Consider the following 21,951-nt stretch of genomic DNA (forward strand, 5'->3'; position numbering starts at 1 on the left):
TAGGCACGAAGGCACTACCTCCCATCCTGACCCCCAGACTCAGGACTGTACCTCATCCAGGGGCACATTTCGAATGGGCGTGCCATTGATTTCCAAGATCCGGTCTCCAACGTGGATGGAATTCTTCACATCTGGGCTCATGCAGCCTGGATCCACTCTGTGGGTGGGGCAGGGGTCAGGCCACTGCCTGCCTGTTCCTCACCCCAACAGGAAACCAAGGTGAAGGGGACCAGATCCGGGGTGAGTAGGCGGAGGATTCTACCTCATGTGACTGGGAAGTAGTAGATGGCCAGAACACCGAGTTCTGGTTTCAGAGGAGGAATTCTGTAATCAATTACTGATGTCTGCCACAGGTGTGAGCTGGAGAAAGGTGGCGCGCTTGTAGGCACTGGCCACCCACACGAGATGCTCAGCTGCTCCCATTCAATGGACCATTGTCTCCACCCTGGGGGAAGAGATCTATCCTTCCAACTCCCAGGTATGCTTGGTCTCGATTTCTGGGTTTTTTTTTTTTTTGAGACAGAATCTCACTCTGTTGACCAGGCTGGAGTGCAGTGGCACATTCATGGCTCACTGCAGCCTCCACTTCCCGAGTTCAAGCGATTCTCGCACCTCAGCCTCCTGAGTAGCTGGGATTACAGGTGTACACCACCATACCCGGCTAATTTTTTGTATTTTTGGTAGAGACGGGGTTTCACCATCTTTCCCAGGCTTGTCTTGAACTCCTGAGCTCAGGCAATCTACCCGCCTTGGCCTCCCAAACTGCTAGGACTGGCTGGGCACGGTGGCTCACGCCTGTAATCCCAACACTTTGGGAGGCCGAGACGGGCAGATCACTTGAAGTCAGGAGTTTGAGACCAGCCTGGCCAACTTGGTGAAACCCCATCTCTACTGAAAACACAAAAATTAGCCGAGCGTGGCAGTGGGTGCCTGTAGTCCCAGCTACTTGGGAGGCTGAGGCAGGAGAATCGCTTGAACCTGGGAGGCGGAGGTTGCAGTAAGTCGAGATTCTGCCACTGCACTCCAGCCTGGGTGACAGAACGAAACTCCGTCTCAAAACAAAAGCTAAAACAAAGTGCTAGGATTACAGACATGAGTCACTGCGCCTGGCCTGTCTGGTATGCTTGGGGCAGGTGAGTGCCTTGGGTCCCAAAAAGGTCTCGGTTTAGTGGCTTCCTATCTGACTCCCAAACTCGCCCTGCAAGAGGAGGCCAAGCTCTATTGCTCCTGCATTGGCAGAAGGGATCTGGCAGCTTGCTCTGAGCCACAACTTCAGGGTGAAGACGGGAAAGAGACCCTCAATCAGTTGCCCATAAGCTAACTCACAAAAAGATCAATTTGCCAAATGTACTTGTTTCTTTTAACTCTTTGGTGTTAGGGACCTGGTTTCCCTTCCCTTTCCCTTTCTTTTTTCCCTTCCCTTCTCTTCCCTTCCCTTCCCTTTCCTTTTTTTTTTTTTTTTTTGAGACAGAGTTTTGCTCTTGTTGCTCAGGCTGGAGTGCAATGGCACGATCTCGGCTCACTGCAACCTCCGCCTCCCAGGTTCAAGCGATTCTCCTGTCTCAGCCACCCGAGTAACTGGGATTAAAGGCATGTGCCACCACAACTGGCTAATTTTGTATTTTTAGTAGAGATGGGGTTTCTCCATGTTGGTCAGGCTGGTCTCAAACTCCTGACCTCAGGTGATCTGCCTGCCTCGGCTTCCCAAAGTGTTGGGATTATAGGTGTGAGCCACCGCGCCCGGCCTGGGACCTGGTTTTCATTCTGCCTCATACAAGCTTTTCAGGGAATGGTCGCTCTGTCTCCGCCCTAGGTCCTGGAGATGAAAAGGGGGTGGGGGTAAGGCAGAGAGGAGGCTGAGAACTTTAAGAAAAACAGGGCCAGGCATGGTGGCTCAAGCCTGGAATCCCAGCACGGAGGCCAAGGTGGGAGGATTGCTTGACACTAGGGGTTTGAGACCAGCCTGGGCAGCATAGCAAGACCCCATCTCTATGAAATTTTTTAAAGAAAATTAGCTGGGCATGGTGGCACACTCCTGTAATCCCAGCTATTTGGGAGGTTGAGGCCAGGAGTTTGAGACAAGCCTGAGCAAAATAGTGAGTCCTCATCGTTACAAAAAATAAAAAATTAGCCAGGCACGGTGGTGCTGCCTATAGTCCTAGCTACTTGAGAAGCTGAGGTGGGAGGATCGCTTGAGCCCATGAAGTCAAGGCTGCAGTGAGCTATGATCGTGTCACTGCACTCCAGCCTGGGCAACAGAGCGAGACCCTATCACAAACAAACAAGCAAGCAAACAGAAAGACTATTCTCATATTGGGGAGAAGCTCTTTCTTACAGTCATAAACGCAGAAGGAAGAACAGAGTTAGAAATTCAGCATTTGGTAGCCACCCTAGTAATAATTGCTACAGGCAAGAATCATCAATAGATGCTAAAATCATTTGGGGAAGGGTTTTTGGGAACAGGGTATTTACAGACTCAAATCTCACAAATGGTTTATTGACGACAAAGGGAAAAAAATCCTTACAGTAGGGAAAAAACAAGTAATCAAAGCGAACATCCTCAGCAAAGGGCACGCTGACATCATATGTCTCCTGGCAAGATCCACTCGGAAGGACAGAGGATCACTTATTCAGTGTCAGGCCAAACCCGCAGAGCCTATCTCCCTAATAGGAAACATCAGTCAAACCCAGATACGAGGGCGGGTGCGGTGGCTCACACCTGTAATCCCAGCACTTTAGGAGGCCGAGGCGGGAGGATCACTTGAGCCCAGGAGTCTGAGACCAACCTGGGCAACACAGTGAGACCCTGTCTCTCTTTCTAAAAAAAAAAAAAAAAAAAGGAAAAACATTTTACTTTAATGACTGGCCTGCATACTTCAAAAATGTCAAGGTCATGAAGGGCAATGAAAGGCTGAGGAAATGGCCAGGCGCAGTGGCTCATGCCTGTAAACCCAGCACTTTGGGAGGCTGAGGTGGGTGGATCATTTGAGGTCAGGAGTTCAAGACCAGCCTGGGCAACATGGTGAAACCCCGTCTCTATTAAAAATACAAAAATTAGGAGTGCATAATGGTGCATGCCTGTAATCTCAGCTACTTAGGAGGCTGAGGCAGGAGAATCACTTAAGCCTGGAAGGCGGAGGTTGCAATGAGCCGAGATTGCGCCATTGCGCTCCAGCCTGGGCAACAAGAGCGAAACTCCATCTCAAAAAAAAAAAAAAAAAAAAAAAAATACTGATGAGACATGACGATTAAATGCAATGTTGATCACGGACTGGATTGTGGATTGGGGGAGAATGCTATAAAGGACGGTTCAGTAGTTCAGCATAGAGACAATTGGCAACATTTGAATATGGTCTGTGTATTAGATAATGGTATCAATGTTAAATTTCCAAAATGTGATCGCTGTACTATAAGACACAATTGATAATTATATAAGAGAATGCCTAGTCAGGCGTGGTGGCCTGTGCCTGCAGTCCCAGCTACTGGGGAGGCAGAGGTGGGAGGATCACTTGAGCCCGGGAGGTTGAGGCTGCAGTGAGCTGTGATTGCATCACTGCACTTCAGCCTGGTTGACAGTGATACCCTGTCTCCAAAAATAAAAAATAAAAAAGAAGGCCCTTCTTTTGAAAATCTCTAGCATATTTGTAGGGGAATCAATCATCCCTGCAACTTACTCCCAAATGATCAATAAATAACAACATATACATATACAAACAAATATAAACAAGTCACTAAACATGTATCTGTATCCATACACGTATATATAGAGAAACACATATAACTCCCAAATATGGCAGTTACGAATTGGTGAACCTTGGTGAAGGGTGTGTATGTATTCAACGGACTTATTATTTTAGTAGATTTTCTATAAATCTACAAAATGTGAAGATGAAAAGTTGAAAAAAAAACAAAGAAAATATTTTCACTGATACAGGCTTTGCATGCATATAGCCTTAAAATTAAGCCAGGCATGATGGCTCACGCCTGTAATCCCAGCATTTTGGCCAATGTGGGAGGCCAATGTGGGAGGATCGCTTGAGCCCAGGAGTTCGAGACCAGCCTGGGCGACACAGCAAGACTCAGTCGCTACAAAAATTTAAAAAATTAGCTGGGTGTGGTGGTGTGTGCCTATAGTCTCAGCTACTCAGGAGGCCGAGATGAGTGGATTGCTTGAGCACAGGAGTTTGAGGCTGCAGTAAGCTATCATTTTGCCACTGCACTCCAGCCTGTATGACAGAGCAAGACCCTGTTTCAAAAAAAATTATGTGTGTGTGTGTGTGTATATAACATACATACATAAATTACTTATAATCTCACATCCTCTCCCTTGGTTTGCTAAAGCAGCAGGTGGCCTAGATAAATTAACCTTCCTTAAAATGCTGCTGTACACAAAATGAAAAGCAGTCAACTAAAACCAGTTTAAAACAAACAAGTAAATCTTTGGCAAGTTGGACTCTTTCCGGGAAGGGTGTGGCTCTTTGCAGAAATTACTGGGATGTTCCAGATGTTGGCTGGGCAGAATGCTTACCCAGGGAGACAGACAGGGAGGAGATGTCATTAACTCTCTTCTTTATTTTTATTTTAGAGACAGGGTCTCACTCTGTCCAGCCCAAGCTGAAATGCAGTGGCATCACCATAGCTCGCTGCAGCCTCCACTTCCTGGGCTCAAGCAGTCCTCTCACCTCAGCCCTCTGAAGTGGCTGAGATAACAGGCATTAGCCGCTGCACCCAGCTGACTGTCTTCATTTCTAAAATTCTGCCTGGATTTCAGGGACCAGCTGCAGCCTCTGATTCTGTGGGGACCTCCCTTGGCCCTCTGGAAAGAGCCGTTGGTCTGGGAGTTTCCTCGTCTCTTTCAGCAGCTGTCTGCTCACTCATGTATGTAAAGCAGCTGCTGGCTTGGCTGATATAAAGGCAGGGATGGAGACACACAGTCAAGCCCAGTATCATTTTCTGTCCCCAGGGCCACCTTCGCATCTCACCAGTGCCTACGCAGTCCCGGGCACCTGACAGGTGTACATGAAACATTCACTGCACCAAATGAAAGCTAGCACGTGGGTCGGGCATGGTGACTCACACCTGTCATCCCAGCACTTTGGGAGGCTGAGGAGGGAGGATCACTTGAGCTTAGGAGTTTGAAACCAGTCTGGCCAATATGGTGAAACCCTGTCTTTACTAAAAACACAAAAATTAGCCAGGCATGGTTCGCCTGTAGTCCCAGCTACTCGGGAGGCTGAGATGCAAGAATTGCTTGAACCTGGGAGGTGGAGGTTGCAGCGAGATGATATTACACCACTGCACCCCAGCCTGGGCGACAGAGTGAGACTCTGTCTCAAAAAAAAAAAAAGAAAGCGAGCAGTGGCCCAAAAGTGGAAGCACTGCATGTTACTTCTCAAGGTGTCAATAAAGGCTCCACAGAAATCTTAGAAGACTCCAAGGTATCCACCTCCCTCATTGTTCAAACAGACCCCCAAAGCCCAGAGAGAAAGGAGCTGCTCAAAGTCACACAGTAATCTCATCTTTATCGGCCCTGCCCCATTTTTTTGAGACAGGGTTTTTGCTCCATTGCCCAGGCTGGAGTGCAGTGGCGCAATTATCGCTCACTGTAGCCCCGACTTCCTGGGCTCAAGAGATCCTCCCGCCTCAGCTTCCCAAGCAGCTGTGACTACAGTGTTGCAATGGCTGGTTTCCAACTCTTGGCCTCAAGTGATCCTCCCATCTCAGCCTCCCAGAGTGCTTTGATTATAGGTGTGAGCAACCATACCCAGCCTCTATGTGTTAGTGATTTCAACATGCCCGGTCAATTTTTAATTTTTTTTTTTTTCTAGAGACGGAGGTCTCGCTATGTTGCCCAAGCTGGTCTCAAACTTCTGGCCTCAAGCGATCCTCCCACTTTGGCCTCCCAAAGTGCTGGGATGACAGGCGTGAGTTCCTGCACCTGGCCTCTTCACTCATTCCTGATTTGGTTCCTCCTCTTTCTTGTTGGATCAGACGTGGACTAAAGAAAATGTCTTTTTATTTTTTGGGTGTGGTTTTTTTATTTTTTATTTTTTGATACAGAGTTTCACTCTTGCTGCCTAGCCTGGAGTAAAATGGCAGTCTGGGCTCACTGCAACCTCCACCTCCCGGGTTCGAGTGATTCTCCTGCCTCAGCCTCTCAAGTAGCTGGGACTACAGGCACCCACCAACACGCCCGGCTATGTTTGTATTTTTAGTAGAGACGGGGTTTCACCACGTTGCCTAGGCTAGTCTCGAACTCCTGACCTCAGGTGATCCACCCACCTCAGCCTCCCAAAGTGCTGAGATTACAGGTATAAGCCACCATGCCCGGCTGAAATGTCTTTTTATTGTATCTGGCATTTGTAATGGTATTCAGAGGAATGAATGACTGGGCCAGAAATCTGGTAAACCAGGTTGTCAGAGCTGGGCCCCAACTGCACCCAAACACTTGCCCATTCATTGTCAGGGCCCCCCGTGCCAGACTCTGCCACCTACATCAACGGCCACAGCCACACTGACGGCAGCCTCGCCAGACCGGCCACTCACCCCTGGACGCGGACGGTGTGTGCGTGTTCGGTGCCGCAGCCCGGTGGGCCGTGCGGGGGGTCGATGGAGACTGAAAGTCCACGCTTGCCATGAGATGAGGCTGGGATGGACACTAGGGTGACGGTGTGGGGCAGGTGGGAGCCGGGGGAGTCGGGCAGGATCTGCTCGATGACGGGGGTCACCACAGTCTGGTAGTAGCAGTGCCCGCTGCAAGAGCCGCCAGGGGCGGGAAGGAAAGAGTGTCAAGAGCATCATCAGTTTCAGCATCCCTGCAGCCCCCAGGCCCAGGCTCTTCCCCTACCCGCTTCCTTTTTTTTTTTTTTTTTAAGAGATGGAATCTTGTTCTGTTGATTACAACACTGCACCCGAGCCTGGGTGACAAAGCGAGACTCCGTCTCAAAAGTAAAGGAAAGCTAGCAATTGCCCAAAAGTGCAGTGGTGCGATCTTGGCTCACTGTAACCTCCGCCTTCTGGGTTCAAGCGATTCTCCTGCCTCAGCCTCCTGAGTAGCTGGGATTACAGGCACGCACCACCATGCCTGGCTAATTTTGTGTTTTTAGTAGAGACAGTTTCACCAGGTTGGCCAGGCTGGTCTCGAACTCCCGACCTCAGGTGATCTGCCCACCTCGGCCTCCCAAAGTGCTGGGATTACAGGCGTGAGTCACTGCACCTGGCCAGCTTTTTCTTTCACTTCTCCTATGGAACTGGGAGCAGGAACTGTGCGTGCCCAGCCAGCCCTCGTCCCTCTGAGTCATTTGGGTCTGTCTACTTGCTGTGATCCTGTAAGGCGGCCAAGACAAGGCCTGAGGACAAATCCAGTTCAGGAGGAAGTCATTAAAAGCCCATCTGGGATCAAGCCACGTTGTCCTCTAATCCAGCCTGATCAGTGTTGTATAAGAAAGAATCTGTCTGGGTTTTGTCCTGATTCCTGGGAGGGAGACTCTAAGTCCTTGGAATGGGGTATCTTTGTTATTCACGAGCCCCTCAGACTATTCCTGAATTGATACTAATGAGATGACTCAGCCCCGCAAAGAGACATCATGTGATCTGAAGAGAGTTGCAGCTTTCAGCCAGCCTGACCTCCAAGAACGGGGGCTGGAGACTAAGTTTGATCATACGGCCAATGACTCAATCAGTCATGACGATGTAATGAAGTCCCAATAAAAACTCTGGCTGCTGAAGCTCAGGGAAGCTTCCTGGTTGGTGACCACATTGATGTGCTAGGGGAGGGAGGGGAGATGCTTCTTCATTTGGCCAGACCTGAGCTGCGTCCTTTATAATGAAACTGGAATCCTAAATGGAGGCTTTCCTGAGTTCTGTGAGTCTGTTAGCAAACGATCAAACTTGGCAGGGTCTTGGGAGTCCCTGAATTTGCAGCCAGTCGGTCAGAAGTGTGAGTGGGTTGGGGACCCCTTGTGGCTGGTGTCTAAAGAGGGAGAAGTTGTGCTGGGGATGGTGTCCTTAACTTGTGGCATCTGCCCCAACTCTGGTGATTCGTGCCAGCACCATGCTGCAGTCATGGCCAGTAAGAAAGTTGATGTCTGAGGCTTTTTTTTTTTTTGAGACAGAGTCTTGCTCTGTTGCCCAGGCTGGAGAGCAGTGGCGTAGTCTCGGCTCACTGCAATCTCTGCCTCCCAAGTTCAAGTGAGTCTCCTGCCTCAGCCTCTTGAGTAGCTGGGATTATAGGCCCATGCCACCACACCTGGTTAATTTTTGAATTTTTAATAGAGATGGGGTTCCATCATGTTGGCCAGGCTGGTCTTGAACTCCTGGCCTCAAGGGATCCACCTGCCTTGGATTCCTGAAGTGCTGGGATTACAGGCGTGAGCCACCATGCCTGGCCATCTGAGGCTTTTTCACACTGACTTCTGTGTGTTACTTTTCCCTTGTTTCCACGTCTGGACAAGAAAGGAGATATGAACGTTTGCCCCGCAAAACCAACATGGAAGGGGCAGGAGGCCCGGGTGTGGGACAGTCAGTGTCCTTGCAGACCTGTGACACAGGTGGGCCCCTTAGGCTCGGGGAGGGGTCAAGGCACTCACCAGTATAGCTTGGAGTGCTCCACCAGTGTGTACGTGTCCCCGTCGCCGATAAAGGTCCCACACGTGAGGCAGATGAAACACTCGGGGTGGTACTTCAGCTCCCCAGCCACCTGGTGCGGGGGTGAGGAGGGAACAGCCCCGCTCAGCAGCCCCAACAGCCCCCACAGATCCTCCCCTAGGCCTCTTCTCCGAAGGGCGTCACCAAAAAAACAACTGTGGGGACCTGGCTGGCCAGCTGCTGAGCTCCTGGACAGAGCTGGCTCCATAGATGGGGGCGCTGAGGGATACAGACAGACAGTCAGGCTCAGAAAGCGGGGGACACTCCAAAGACCAGCAAGGAAAGACAATGATGGGAGAGAGACCTGGAGCATGGGGTCTGCTTGGACACCCCACCCCAGGTGAGTGTGCAAGGCAGGGGGTGCTCACCATAACCAGTCCCTTGGTGATTTGCTCCGAGCACCCATGGCAGGACTCGCCATAGCGGGCCCAGTAGTCCTTCTTGCAGAAGAGCTGCCCATCCTTCTCATAGTACTGGTGCGACAGGGAGGCACTGCAGTCACAACACCTGCGGGAGAGGGGCCGGGCTGAGACATCCACTCCCGCCCTCCTCTGTTGCACCCAGGACCCTGCCTTGGCTACAGGCACCTTTGTAAAAATTAGAGAAACTTAGTTTGTTTGTTTGTTTGTTTTTTGAGACGGAGTCTTGCTCTGTTGCCAGGCTGGAGTGCAGTGGCACGATCTCGGCTCACTGCAACCTCTGCCTCCCAGGTTCAAGTGATCCTCCTGCCTCAGCCTCCTGAGTAGCTGGGATTACATGCAGGCACCATCACGCCCAGCTAATTTTTTGTCTTTTTAGTAGAGACAGGGTTTCACCACGTTGGCCAGGATGGTCTTGATCTCTTGACCTCGTGATCTGCCTGCCTTTGCCTCCCAAAGCGGTGGCTCACGCCTGTAATCCCAGCACTTTGGGAGGCCGAGGTGGGCAGATCACTTGAGGTCAGGAGTCTGACTACTCCTAGGTAGTAGCTACTCCCTAGCTACTAGGGAGGCTGGGGAGGGAGGACCGCTTGAGCCCAGGAGTTGAAGGCTGCAGTGTGCTATGATTGCACCACTGCACTCCAGCCTGGGTGACACAGCAAGACCCTCTCTCTAAAAAATAAAATAAACAAAATGTGGGTGCCCCAGTGAACCTGCAGGCACACATGTGCCCCACTGGGTCCTGGTGTGGGTGCGCATGTCTGGGTCAGGGTACAGACCCACACAGAGAAGAGACTAGGGGGTCCGTCCAGCTCTGCCGCTGTTTGGGTGCTATGGGTTGGTCACACAGAGACAGAAGAACCCAGGCTCTATAGGGCCACAATCTAGGAGAGAAGCAGGTAGGAAAGACTGGGACCTGGATGAGATGAGGGAATCTTAAGGGCTGTTTCCTACCCAGGAAACCCTCCACCGCCTGGGGCCTGCATGAGTATCAGTCACGGGCTGTCTGCCATTGCTAATTCCCTGTAACTAGGGAACTGGGGTTGAGGAGGGGAGTTCATCAGTAAGCTGGCGGGACACTGTCCCTTTAAGAGGATCCAGCCAGTTCCCCTTTGTCTGGGAGCCTGGGGGAGGGGCTGGGAGTAAAGGGGGAGCAGAAAATGCCAGGGTTTGGAAGCATGTGGGTGGGGGCGCATCCAGGAAAGGGGGCCTGGTACATTACTCCATGGGGGTGGGGAATGCGGAGGCTGGGCCACTGGAGGTGGTGGCGGTGGCAGGGGCGGTGGGAGACATGATGTCAGGGTCACTGCCCCCGCTAGGTGCACACCTAGGGGTGGGCAGTTCACCAGATCACCGTGGGGGTGGGGTGGAGGAGGGAAGGCAGTGAGGGGAGTGGTCCCCAGGGCACCTCCCATTCCGGGGCTCTAACCTAATACAAAAGAAGTGCTGCAGCCACGAGGCCAGGCCGACTTTGGGTCCTGCCCTCGTGGAAGCCCCCACACCCGGTGCAGACCAATGACTCGCTTCCTGTCCTTACACAGATCACACATGACCTTGGTCACAGGGGTGCCACATCACAGGAATGCCCCTCACTCCCGCCTGCAGGAAGCAGGGCCCCTGCATGCCTCTGCAGTGGGTGGTGGGTGGGTGGGCGATTAGGAACTGCCGTAACCAAGTGTCCCCATCCTGGGGAGGGAAAGCTCTTCCGCAGCCTGGAAACTGCTACTGGTCCATTCACTCGCTCATGCAGAAACTCACAAACCTTCATCACTGCTGCTCACTTTCAGCAGCTGTGAAAGACCCGGCGGTGATGACTCACCCGAGGGTTTGAGTACACTTGGCTTCTCTCCGGTCACCACTTCCTTGAAGCCTGTTCTACCAGACACTAGGTCTGCCCACCAGTGTCTGCCACTGACCTGCCAGTTCCCCACGGCCCCAGGCCAGGCATCCACAACACTTGTCCCAGGAAAGAGTATAAGCGATTTCTGCAGGCGAGGCCCTCGCTGTGCACCCAGCATCCTCAGAACCGCCCCGAGACCCTGTCTCTGCCTCCACTGCAGACAGGGTGCCCAGGTCTGGCCTGGGTTGACTTGGTGGCTCAGTGGCTGGGGCTCGGGGCCTCAGTGAACCTTTGCGGACGGAGAGCATGCAGGAGTTCCTGTCCCTGCCCCAGCCCTCACGCCTCAGGCCTGCATTCTGGCAGGAGCTACAGGCGGATGGGCCTAACTCTCTTGGGTGCCCCACACAGGCGGCCTGACTGTCCCTAAGAAGCACGTCAAGGGAGGCACACCAGGTACTGAGGCTGTGCAGAGCTGCCCTGGGGCCAGCCAGAGAGGAACTCCCTGGGGGGAGAGGTGTGCCCTGGCCTCACTCCAGGGTACCCCTCCCTGAGAGCAGGGTAGGACAAAGCCAGGCTGGGGCAGGAGAAGGGGGAGGCACCCGGAGGGCACGAAAGGGGTGCTCTGCGGCCCAGGTGGCTGGCTGGGCTGGGAGACAGTGGTGGCTTCCCTAATGACAGGAGTGGAATCATCGCTCTACCCAGGACCACATCCCTGGCCACCAGGTGCGAAGAAACAGCAGGTGGAGGACCGGCCTCATGGGAAGACTGTCCTGGAAGGGCCCGCAGCTTTGGCAGTGGCCTGCTCCCCCGACAGCAGCCACCGTGCTACGGTGACCAAGGAGTTTCAGTTCTGCCCCAGAGCTTGGACCTAGGTGGGTTGGCTTCCAGCCCCAGGCCTTACACCAGGGGCCCTGCCTGGGGCCAGGGACAGGTAGGGAGGGGGATTCCCACTTACTTAGCCCTCTGGAGGAAGCGGCGTCTTCTTGGGGCTGAAGCCAACAGCATCCTCTGTGGCTACGTTGGGGGCTCTGGAGGTCTAAGGGAGGGCAGGGGTGGCCAGACCAGCTGCTTCCCCATCCTCCCTCAGGGGCTCAGGATTGGAGGCTGCAGAGGGTGGAGCCAGTGTGGCTGCAGCACACAGGAGGAGGATGCAACCGCGTGGGTGCCAGGGGACTTGGTCTGAGCCTGCAGCAGGAAGTGGCTGAAGCACCATGTGCCTGGGCTTTGGTGTCGGTGAGGAGCGAGCAGTCTAGGCTTGGACCCCAGGCTGGGAGCCTGTGGCCGGTCCCTGAACACACACCATAGGCTCCTCAGCCTCGGCCCTGACAACGGCACTGAAGGCCTCAGGTTACTCTGGGGACAGGGACAAGCTTAAAAGCAGCTGCCTCTTCCACTGCTGTCCCCAAGGGAACAGAGGTCGACTTCCTATGGACAGTCTGTCCTCGCCAAAAAGGTTCCCTGAAGAAAGGGAGGTTGCATCCCGCCCCAGCTCCAACCCCGCAGGCCAGCAGCATGCTCAGCCCCCCTTGCCCAGGGCCAGCCCACCCAGCTGCCAAGGAGATGCTACCAGGGCTGCGGCAGCCCTGGGGGTTGTGCACTGGAGGCTTCCCAGAGGGGACCACAGAGGCAGTATCTGAGCCAAAGGGAAGCCTGGACCAGTCTGAGCTTGGTCATCGCCTGCCGGGAGGCGGGGCCTGCAAGGGGGCGGGGCCTGCAAGGGGTTGAGAGGTCAGAACCGAAAAAGGGGCAGGCCCCGTAGTGACAACCCTGCAGCAATTATCCCACTCTATAAAGAGGGACAGCATCTGGTCCCGGCCGAGCCTCCAGCAGCCCACAGGCCCCCATCACAGCACTCATGACCCTGTCTGTCCTATCAGCCTGGGACTTTCTCAAGAGCAGGGGCCAGGAGACAGGAGCAGCTCTCAGATGCTCAGGTTATGACATTCAAAGACGCACAGCTGGCTGTGCGCAGTGGCTCACGCCTGTAACCCCAGCACTTTGGGAGGCCGAGGTGGGCAGATCGCTTGAGGTCAGGAGTTCAAGGCCAGCCTAGCTAACATGGTGAAACCCTGTCTCTACTAAAAAAACAAAAATTAGCCGGGTGTGGTGGCGGGCACCTGTAGTCGCAGCTACTGGGAGGCTGAGGCAGGAGAATCACTTGAACCCGGGAGGTGGAGGTTGCAGTGAGCTGAGATCACGCCACTGTACTCCATCCTGGGCAACAAGAGTGAGACTCTCTCTCAAAAAAAAAAAAAAAATGCTGCACAGCTAACGGCACCTTCCATGGGGCCAAGGCTCTATGCACTCCCGGCCACTGACTGGACTCCCACACACTGGCCTCCTCGTGGTCCTCAGTTGTGCCAAGCACATTCCCACCCCAGGGTCTTTGCACACGTGCCCCCCCCCCCCACCCCTGACATCCTCTAAACACTGCTCCCCTTAAACATCATCTCCTGAGAGTGCTGTCCCCCAGCAACTGACACTACATTTGTTCACCAAGTGTCTGGCACACTAGGAGGCAGGGACCCTGAAGGTCTGGGAGGTGTGGGTCTAATCTGTGGTTACACTGTAGGCTCTGAAGCCAGGCTGCCTCAGTTCGAGTCCTGATGCTACTCCTCACTCGCTCTCAGACTTTTGGCAAGTGACTGAACTCTGTACCTCATTTGTAAAATCGCTTTTTCAAAATTTGAGACAGTGTCTCGCTCTGTTGCCCAGGCCAGAGTGCAGCGGCGTGATCACAGCTCACTGCAGCTTCGACATCCTGGGTTCAAGTGATCCTCCCATCTCAGCCTCCTGAGTAGCTGGGACTACAGGTATGCACCACCACGCCAGGCTAATTTTTTTGTAGAGATGGAGTCTCACTACGTTGCCTAGGCTGATCTCAAACTCCTGGCCTCAAGCAATTCTCCCACCTCAGCCTCCCAAAGTGCTGGGATTACAGCCGTGAGTTACCAGGCTTGGTCTTAAAATTGCTTTAATAAATAGCACCCCCTTCCTGGGTTGTTCCCTGGCCCATGAGAGGGCCCTAATGCAGAGTGGGCACGCCATAATTATTTGCAAGTGACTGACTCAGGGACCCTAGGAAGTTCCACTGGGAAGGGCATGCAGAGGCGCCAGGAAGGCGGCCATCTGGCCACCTCCCCAGTGGGGCTGGAGGCTGCAGACAGACCCCTTATGGCCTTATCACACTGCTCCTGCCCGAACACCTTCAGAGGGGTGAGGGGCCCTGGAACAAAGGTCTCAGTGCATGCAGTGAGGTCCGGGCTGGGCCTCAAAGCCCAGGGCCCGAGGAAAACGAAGCAGAGTCTAGCACCTTGGGCATCCCACCGAAAGCCAGCCTGGCTGTGGTCAGCCATGCACCCAGGTGAGCAGTGACCCCCTCTGAGCTGCTTTGCTCACTGTCATGCGGTGAGGACACTGTTAGCTCCGCCAGCTTTGGAGGCTGTTGGGAGTATCACACCCACAAACCACAAGGTGGAAGCCCTGGCTCTTTGGCTCTTTCTTCTGATGGATCTTCTCCCATAGCGAGACTTTTTTTTTTTTTTGAGATGGAGTCTTGCTCTGTCACCCAGGCTAGACTGCAGTAGTGTGATCTTGACTCACTGCAACCACAGCCTCCCGGGTTCAAGCGATTCTTCTGCCTTAGCCTCCTGAGTAGCTGGGATTACAGGCGCCCACCACCATGCCTGGCTAATTTTTGTATTTTTAGTAGAGAAGGGGTTTCACCATGTTGGCCAGGCTGGTCTCAAACTCCTGACTTCAGGTGATCTGCCCACCTTGGCCTTCCAAAGTGCTGGGATTACAGGCATGAGCCACCGCAGCCGGCCTCTTTCTTGTGTTTCACTACACCAGGGACAGCCCAAACACCTCTTCCTTACTGCCCCAAACTGGGGCCTCACCCCTCTCCTGGTGAGTGGTTCGGGGTAGGCCACTCCAAAGCCAGGTATATCCATCCTGTATCACAGCTTTCCTCCTGTGGTTTCTGTGCTCTCTACTCCTGACCCTCTCTCCATCACCCAAGACTCCATCTCCCCACTCACCACAGACACAGGGGTCCCCAAGTTCTTCCCTTCATTCATCTTGGCCCCATCACAAATCCCATTCACCATCTCACAACCAGCTCTGAGGGGGCCATTTTTTCTGGCTTTCCTACCTCCAACTGGACTCAGGCTCCCATGGCTAGCTCTGGGCAGGGCACAGCCACCCTGGATAGCCCATGTCCCCTCCAGCTCAACACAGATGAGCATGTCTGCTCCCCAACCCGACCCCCAACTCCACCACAGTCAACAAACCACCACCTTCCCAGCACCCAGGTTGGAAAACCAGACGGCTTCAGGTTCCACCCTGCCATTCGCCAGTGCTCATGCCCTCCCCGAAGCCCTGGCCTTTTCTTTCCTTTCCTCCCTTCCTTCCCTCCCTTCCTTCCTCCCTTCCTCCCTTCCCTTCTTTCTTTCCTTCCTTCCCTTCTTTCTTTCTTTCATTCCTTCTCTTCTTTCTTTCCTTCTTTCCTTCCCTTCTTTCTTTCCTTCCTTCCTTCCTTCCCTTCCTTCTTTCCTTCTTCCTTTGGTTTTTTGAGACAGGATCTCACTCTGTCACCCAGGCTGGAGTGCAGTGGTGTGATCATAGTTCACTGCAACCTCCACCTCCCAGGCTCAAGCAACCTTCCCATGTCAGCCCTGCTGAGTAGCTGGGACTATAGGCACCACCACCACACTCAGCTAATTTTTTTGTAGAGAGGTTTCGCTATGTTGCCCAGGCTGGTCTCGAACTCCTGAGCTCAAGCGATCCACCCGCCTCCGCCTCCCAAAGGGCTGGGATTACAGGTGTGCACCACCATCAGCCCCTGCCTTTCCTACTCTGCGGCGATGTGGAGTGAGGTTTGAGTCCTAGCTCTAGATGTTACAACCTTCAGCGAGGCACTTGACTTCACGGAAGCTCTGTTTCTCCCATGCAAACTGGGCACATACAGTAGAGTTATGAAGATTTAACAAATTACCATGAAGAATGCTCAATGCGTGGTAGCCAGTATGACAAATATTCACCAAAAACTCCTTTCTGCCTGAAATTCTCTCCATCCTCAGTCACTGTCCCAGGTCAGTCTGATGAGCTCGGACCCTTGAGTTACTGGGACAGTCCCTTCCCTGCCTAGACACCACCACCAGCCCACTGGGATGGCATTCTTCAACAGCATGTCACCCCAGTCCCTCCCTGGCTTTCTGCCAGCTCCCTTCTGACTTTTTTTTTTTTTCTTTTTTTTTTTGAGATGGAGTCTCGCTCTGTCGCCCAGGCTGGAGTGCAATGACGTGATCTCAGCTCACTGCAACCTCCGCCTCCCAGGTTCAAGTGATTCTCCTTCCTTAGCCTCTCGAGTAGCTGGGATTGCAGTCATGTGCCACCATGCCCAGCTAATTTTTGTATTTTTAGTAGAGATGGGGTTTCACCATGTTGGCCAGGCTGGTCTCGAACTCTTGGCCTCAAGTGATTCGCTGGCCTCGGCCTCCCAAAATGCTGGGATTATGGGGGTGAGCCACCGTGCCCATCCTGACATCTGAAGCTCCTTATCTTGGCATTCAAGGCCCTTCACGAATTGGTCTCAAGTTTGTTTCTTGTTGGATCCCCTGACTTATTCTGTTCCTTCCAAGTGAACTGTTCCTGTTCCCTCAGCAGTCCGCACCATCCCACCTTTGTGCTGATGGTTTTCTCTGCCTGTTGAGAGCCCTCTTACCCACCGAAGGCCTCCTTCTGAGCACCTGATGCAGAACCCCAGGGTATGCTATCTGTCTCCTTTCAGCCACACCACTAAGTGTGTTCATTTCACTCACCGGCTGTGTGACTTTCATCAAGAGAATTAACCTCTCTGTGTCCCAATTTTCTCTCTGGCAAAACAAACACAGCACTAATATCTAACTATGCAAAGTGCTTAGAACAGGGATTGTCCCTTACTGAATGTTAGAAAACGTTAGACATTACTCCTAAAAAAGGAAAAACAGGCTGGGCACGGGGGCTCATGCTTGTAATCCCAGCACTTTGGGAGGCTGGGTCGGGAGGATCGCTTGAATCTAGGAGTTGGAGCTGCAGGCTGCAGTGGGCTATGATCTCGCCACTGTACTCCAGCCTGGGTAACACGCAAGACCCTGTCTCTAAAACAAAGGAAGAGAAAAAAACAAAGAAACAAACCAAGGTCGGGTGCAGTGGCTCATGCCTGAAATCCCAGAATTTTGGGAGGCTGAGGTGGGCAGATCACTTGAGGTCAGGAGTTCGAGACCAGCCTGGCCAACATGGCGAAACTCCATCTGTACTGAAAATACAAAAATTAGCCAGGCATAGTGGTGCATGCCTGTAATCCCAGCTACTTGGGAGGCTGAGGCAGGAGAATCGCTTGAACCTGGGAAGCGGAGGTTGCAATGAGCCGAGATCGCGCCATTGCTCTCCAGCCTGGGTGACACAGCAAGACTGTCGTACAACAACCAAAAACCAAAAAATAAACCAAGGCAGAAGCCTAAAATAAAGTCCTGGTGCTGGATGTCTTGACCCCTGGTGGGCATCCCAGCTTTACCTTCCACCTTTTTATGGAGTTTTCTCTCCTGAACCTTGCTGTTTGGTGACTGTGCCTATAATTCTTTCCCACTCCATTTGTTTTTCTTTTTTTAAAATTGAGACGGAGTCTCACTCTGTTGCCTAGGCTAGAGTGCAATGGCGTGATCATAGCTCACTGCAGCCTCCACGTCCCGGGCTCAAATAATCCTGCCATCGCAGCCTCTCAAGTAGCTGGGACTACAGGCGTGCGCTACCATGCCCAGCTAATTTTTTGTATTTTTGGTGGAGACAGGGTGTTGCCATATTGCCCAGGCTGGTCTCGAACTCCTGAACTCAAGTGATCTGCCCGCCTCAGCCTCCCAAAGTGATGGGATTATAGGTGTGACCCACCACGCCTCTTCTCCACTCTACTTTTCTACCCAGGAAATCTCACATCCTTTGAGATCCCTGCTCTGGCCCTATAGCCAACTCCAAGGCAGGTAGACCCCTGCCCCGAGCTTCTCAGGATAGTCCTACTGGTGACCTTCCGGTCCTCATGTACTCTTTGTCCTCTGCCACAACCCTGACCCTACTTTCTTCCTACATGTGGGTGTATGTCTGGAGGCTGGAGCTGGTGTGACCGGGTTATGCATCTTTGCAAGCAGCCTGGAAAACACTGAAGGTGGCTCGGTTTCCCTCAAGGCCTGGTTTGTCTTCCCTCCCTGCAAGAGCATGAGCAACCAGAAGGCAGGGGGGACACTCCTTCCAACTCTTCCCCGTCTGGGCGCCAGCAGAGGGCTGAATTGCAGGCGTTGGCTCAACTGGAGGCCTCTCCCATCCTCTCGAAGATTTAGATCTCAGAGATATAAGATGACATCAGATGCCAGGGTGGTAGCTCACGCCTGTAATCCCAGCACTTTGGGAGGCCGAGGCAGGAGGATTGCTTGAGGGCAGGAGTTCAAGACCAGCCTGGGTCTCAATAGTGAGACACTGTCTTTATAAAAAATTTTAAAAATTTGCTGAGCATCATGGTGTGTACCTATAATCCCAGCTACTAGGGAGGCTGAAGTGGGAGGATCACTTGAGCCCGGGAGATGGAGGTTGCATTGAGCCGAGATGGCACCACTGCACTCCAGCCTGGGCAACAGAGCAAGACTGTTTCGAAAAAAGAAAAATACATAAAATAAAATAAGGCCAGGAGCAGTGGTTTATGAGGCCAGGAGCGGTGGTTTATGCCTGTAATCCCAGCATTTTGGGAGGCCGAGGTGGGAAGATCACTTGAGGTCAGAAGTTTGAGACCAGCCTGGCCAACATGGCAAAACCCCATCTCTACTAAAAATACAAAAATTAGCTGGGCATGGTGGTGTACACCTGTAATCCCAGCTATTCCAGAGGCTGACAGGAGAACTGCTTGAGCCCAGGAGGCAGAGGTTGCAGTGAGCCAAGATTGTGCCACTGCACTCCAGCCTGGGTGACAGAGCGAGACCCTGCTTCAAAAAGAAAAAAAAAAATAGATAAATAAAATGACAACAGGAAGGCCTACAGGGATCTTCTGGTCAAAACACCTCATGTCATAAATGGTAAACTGAGGCCACGAAGTCACAACAGGGGATGGCACCAGGAGGCATATCCCAGCCTCCTCCATTCCTTGACCAGCCTGTCCTCTCTGGCAGGCCTTGCTTAGGGCAACACAGGCCCTGGGCACCCCACCCTACCTGAAGCAGTCTGCGTGCCAGTCCGCGTTCAGGGCCTGGAGGTACTGGCCATCATAGATCCTCTGGCCGCAGCTTGCACACACGGGCAACTCGCTTCCTGCAGGGGTGGGAGGGAAGTTGGGAAGCGTTCTCAGGAGGTGTGCTCTGGTGCAGGCCCAGGCTGCCCTGCCCACCCCACATGTACCTACACCCCCTCACACACTGCAGCCGTGCAGCGCCCAGGCAGGGCAGTCACTGTGCCAAACAGGAGAAGAAAGGGTGCTGGCCTAAGTCTTGCTGAGATACTGACTAGGTTGCCAAATCTCTCTGGCCCTGTTTCCCTACGTATCAGCCTAGGAGGAGGATCAGGTCCACCCTCCCGCTATAGCACTGGGTCTGGCAAGGTAAATGGGGAGAAAGGAAGCAGTGGCTTTAGGGATAAGGCAGTGGGGGACATTCCTATCACAGCCTCCTTTCCTCCCTCGCCTGCCCAGGAAGAAGTACTAAGAGGGCCCTTCAAAGGCAGGCACTGGGCAGGGCTGGATTAGTGCATCCTGGGCTGAAGCCACCTAGGAGGTCAAGGGCAGGAAGCCTGGAGGTGCCGGCCCTAATAGACCCTTGGCAATGAATTCCCTGGCTTGGTGAAGGAAAGGGGCTGCAGAGCTGGGTACTCCCAGACACCTGTCCCAGGGAGGCCTGGCACCTCCTCTAGCCAGCCACAGGCATGCTTAGTCATCCCTGGGGCCTGGCACCCTTGGAGCTGGTGGGCCCTGGAAAATGCTCCAGGTCTGCTCCTCCCCACTGTACAGAAGGGGAGACTGAGCCCCAGAGATAGCATGGCTTGCCCAGTCACATAGCTAGATCCCAAGGCCACAACGGCCTGCCCCTCCGTGAAGATGCAGGGACCTTAGGTAGGTAGGGGCTACAGGAAGGTGGGCCCCTACCCCAATCAGGTTTTCATGGGCCTGGGAAGGGTTGGTGGCAAGGGGAGGTGCCGAGTCAGGCCCTGCCTTGGGGCCAGGTGGATCTATGTCACAGGTCAGCGAAGGAGAACCAAGGAGGGTCCCCCAGACCCTGTCCTAGGCTGGGGAAGTCTTGGGGGAGTCCTTGAACCCTAACTGCAATACAGTACTGCGCCTTGGGCCCCAGTGAGGGAGAAGGGGCTAAAGAGGAGGTTAGGATGAGTCATGCTCCCAGCCAAGACTGACGGCAGGCACCGGGTTTGGGGCACAGGGAGGAAGAGTGGATGAGGGTCCCGCAGTACACGGCCTTCGGCTTCCTAGACGCCTTTCTCCGCTCTACCCATCTGGCCCCCAATCACCGACACTGGGGGGGCAACTACACGGTTTCCAAATGTACAGAAGGGGAAACTGAGGCCCAGGGAGTCGGCGCCTGGCTCAAGGTCACAGAGCCGGGCAGGCGCCGGGCGGCCACTGGGACCCAGGGCTGCGGATTCCCCGGCCGCTCTTTCTTCCGAGACTGGATAAAGGGTGGCCCCAGGGCGAGGCCCGGGTGGTGGACAGAGCACGCGGATGGAGGCCGGCGCGGGGCTGGCAGTGCCTGGCAAGGGGGAGCAAGGGGGAGCGGGGGGAGGAAAAGGGTCCAAGGGTCCCCAGACCCGCGGGAGGGCAGCTCGCCGGGGGCCGGGGAGGGGGATCCCGGGCGGGAGGGGGACAGGGAGGGGCCTGTGGGCTTCGGAAGGACGAGCTCATCCCGGAGGAGGCAGGGGCGCGGCCTTCTGGCAGCCCCGGCCCCCTCCCATGCCCCGGGCTGCCCCGGGCACCCCCCCAGGCCCTCGCCCCACACCCCGCGGCCCGCGCACCTTCCTCTCCCATACGTTCTTCCCTCCAGGTGCAACAAAGTAGCGTCAACCTCATGCACTCGACGGGGGGCGGGGCCCGGCGGGGCTGGGGCTGGGGGCGGCCGGGCCCGCAAGCTCGCCCACCGCCGCCGGCCCGGGGAGGCAGGGGCGGAGGGCGCGGGCCGGGCCGGGCCGGGGGCGCCTCTCGGACACCGGCGGGGGAACCTGCTCGGTGCCGCGGCGGCTTGGGGAGCGAGCAGAGGGGCGGACCGAGGCGGGGCCTACGAGCTGCGGCACGGGGGCGGGGCGCGGGCGGCCGGCGGCGGGAACAGCCCTGCGCGGCCCCACCCCTACCATAAACCCCGCCCCACACTCAAGGCCACGCCTCTAGAGGCCACGCCCCGCTGCGGCCCGGCCAGGGGGCGCAGCGAGCCTGCGCGCCCCGCCCCCCCCCGCCCCTTTCCGCTCTCATTCATTCATCTTTCTCCAAGCGACCGCTCTCGACTGGGAGCTGCGAGGACCAGCTGCCTCGGAGGGCCGCGCGCTCTGCTGGGGCAGCCCAGGAGGATGTGGGAGCCTAAAGAAGCGGCCTCCGTTTCCCCGCGGGAGGCCCCCACGGACCCAAACCAGCTGCAGCCAGGAACACGGACCAGAGCTGGAGGAGGCCCTGTGCCCCGCCAGGACACTGGTGGTCGCCTTGGGGAGGGGAGGGAGGCGGGCCGGGTTTTGTCCCTCTCTCTGAGGCCTGCATTGAGGCCAGGCTGGACCCGGGGAAGGTGATGGTCCGTGTCTCAGGCCTCGCAAATGAGCAGCCCCGGAGAAAGGAGCGAGCCCCTGCCAGGCGGTGACAGATGTACTCTTCTCAGTGCTGGTTACTTGGAGCTGGGGCTGCCCTGCCCAGGGTCCTGGAGGGGGCACGGGTTTGGGCTGAATCAAGCAGCCAAAGGAATTGGGTGGTCCGGTCCAGCACTGATGGTGGAACACCTTGCCTAGAAGTGGACAATTCTAGAATGCTGGACATGGGCAGGAGCAACC

At 54.6% G+C, this 21,951-nt stretch overlaps 1 protein-coding gene across 2 annotated transcripts in view; it reads right to left on the minus strand.

Moving 5' to 3' along the window:
• Positions 1-21,175, minus strand: part of LIMK1 (LIM domain kinase 1) — a 35,612-nt gene extending 14,437 nt beyond the window's left edge. Inside the window, exons 1-6 of one of the 2 annotated variants that reach the window (XM_008018327.3) lie at positions 20,938-21,175; positions 19,137-19,233; positions 9,015-9,153; positions 8,589-8,698; positions 6,547-6,753; positions 52-157 (exon numbers count right to left, since the gene is read on the minus strand). In XM_008018327.3, coding sequence (XP_008016518.2) covers positions 52-157; positions 6,547-6,753; positions 8,589-8,698; positions 9,015-9,153; positions 19,137-19,233; positions 20,938-20,992 — 714 coding nt within the window. In that variant the 5' untranslated portion in view covers positions 20,993-21,175. Of the gene's footprint in view, positions 1-51; positions 158-6,546; positions 6,754-8,588; positions 8,699-9,014; positions 9,154-11,860; positions 11,978-19,136; positions 19,234-20,937 lie in introns of those variants that run through there. The other variant, XM_008018328.3, reaches the window with a different exon arrangement.
• Positions 21,176-21,951: the final 776 nt, after the last annotated feature.

Source organism: Chlorocebus sabaeus, chromosome 28 (genome assembly GCF_047675955.1).
Source record: "Chlorocebus sabaeus isolate Y175 chromosome 28, mChlSab1.0.hap1, whole genome shotgun sequence".
Taxonomy (NCBI): Eukaryota; Metazoa; Chordata; class Mammalia; order Primates; family Cercopithecidae; genus Chlorocebus; species Chlorocebus sabaeus.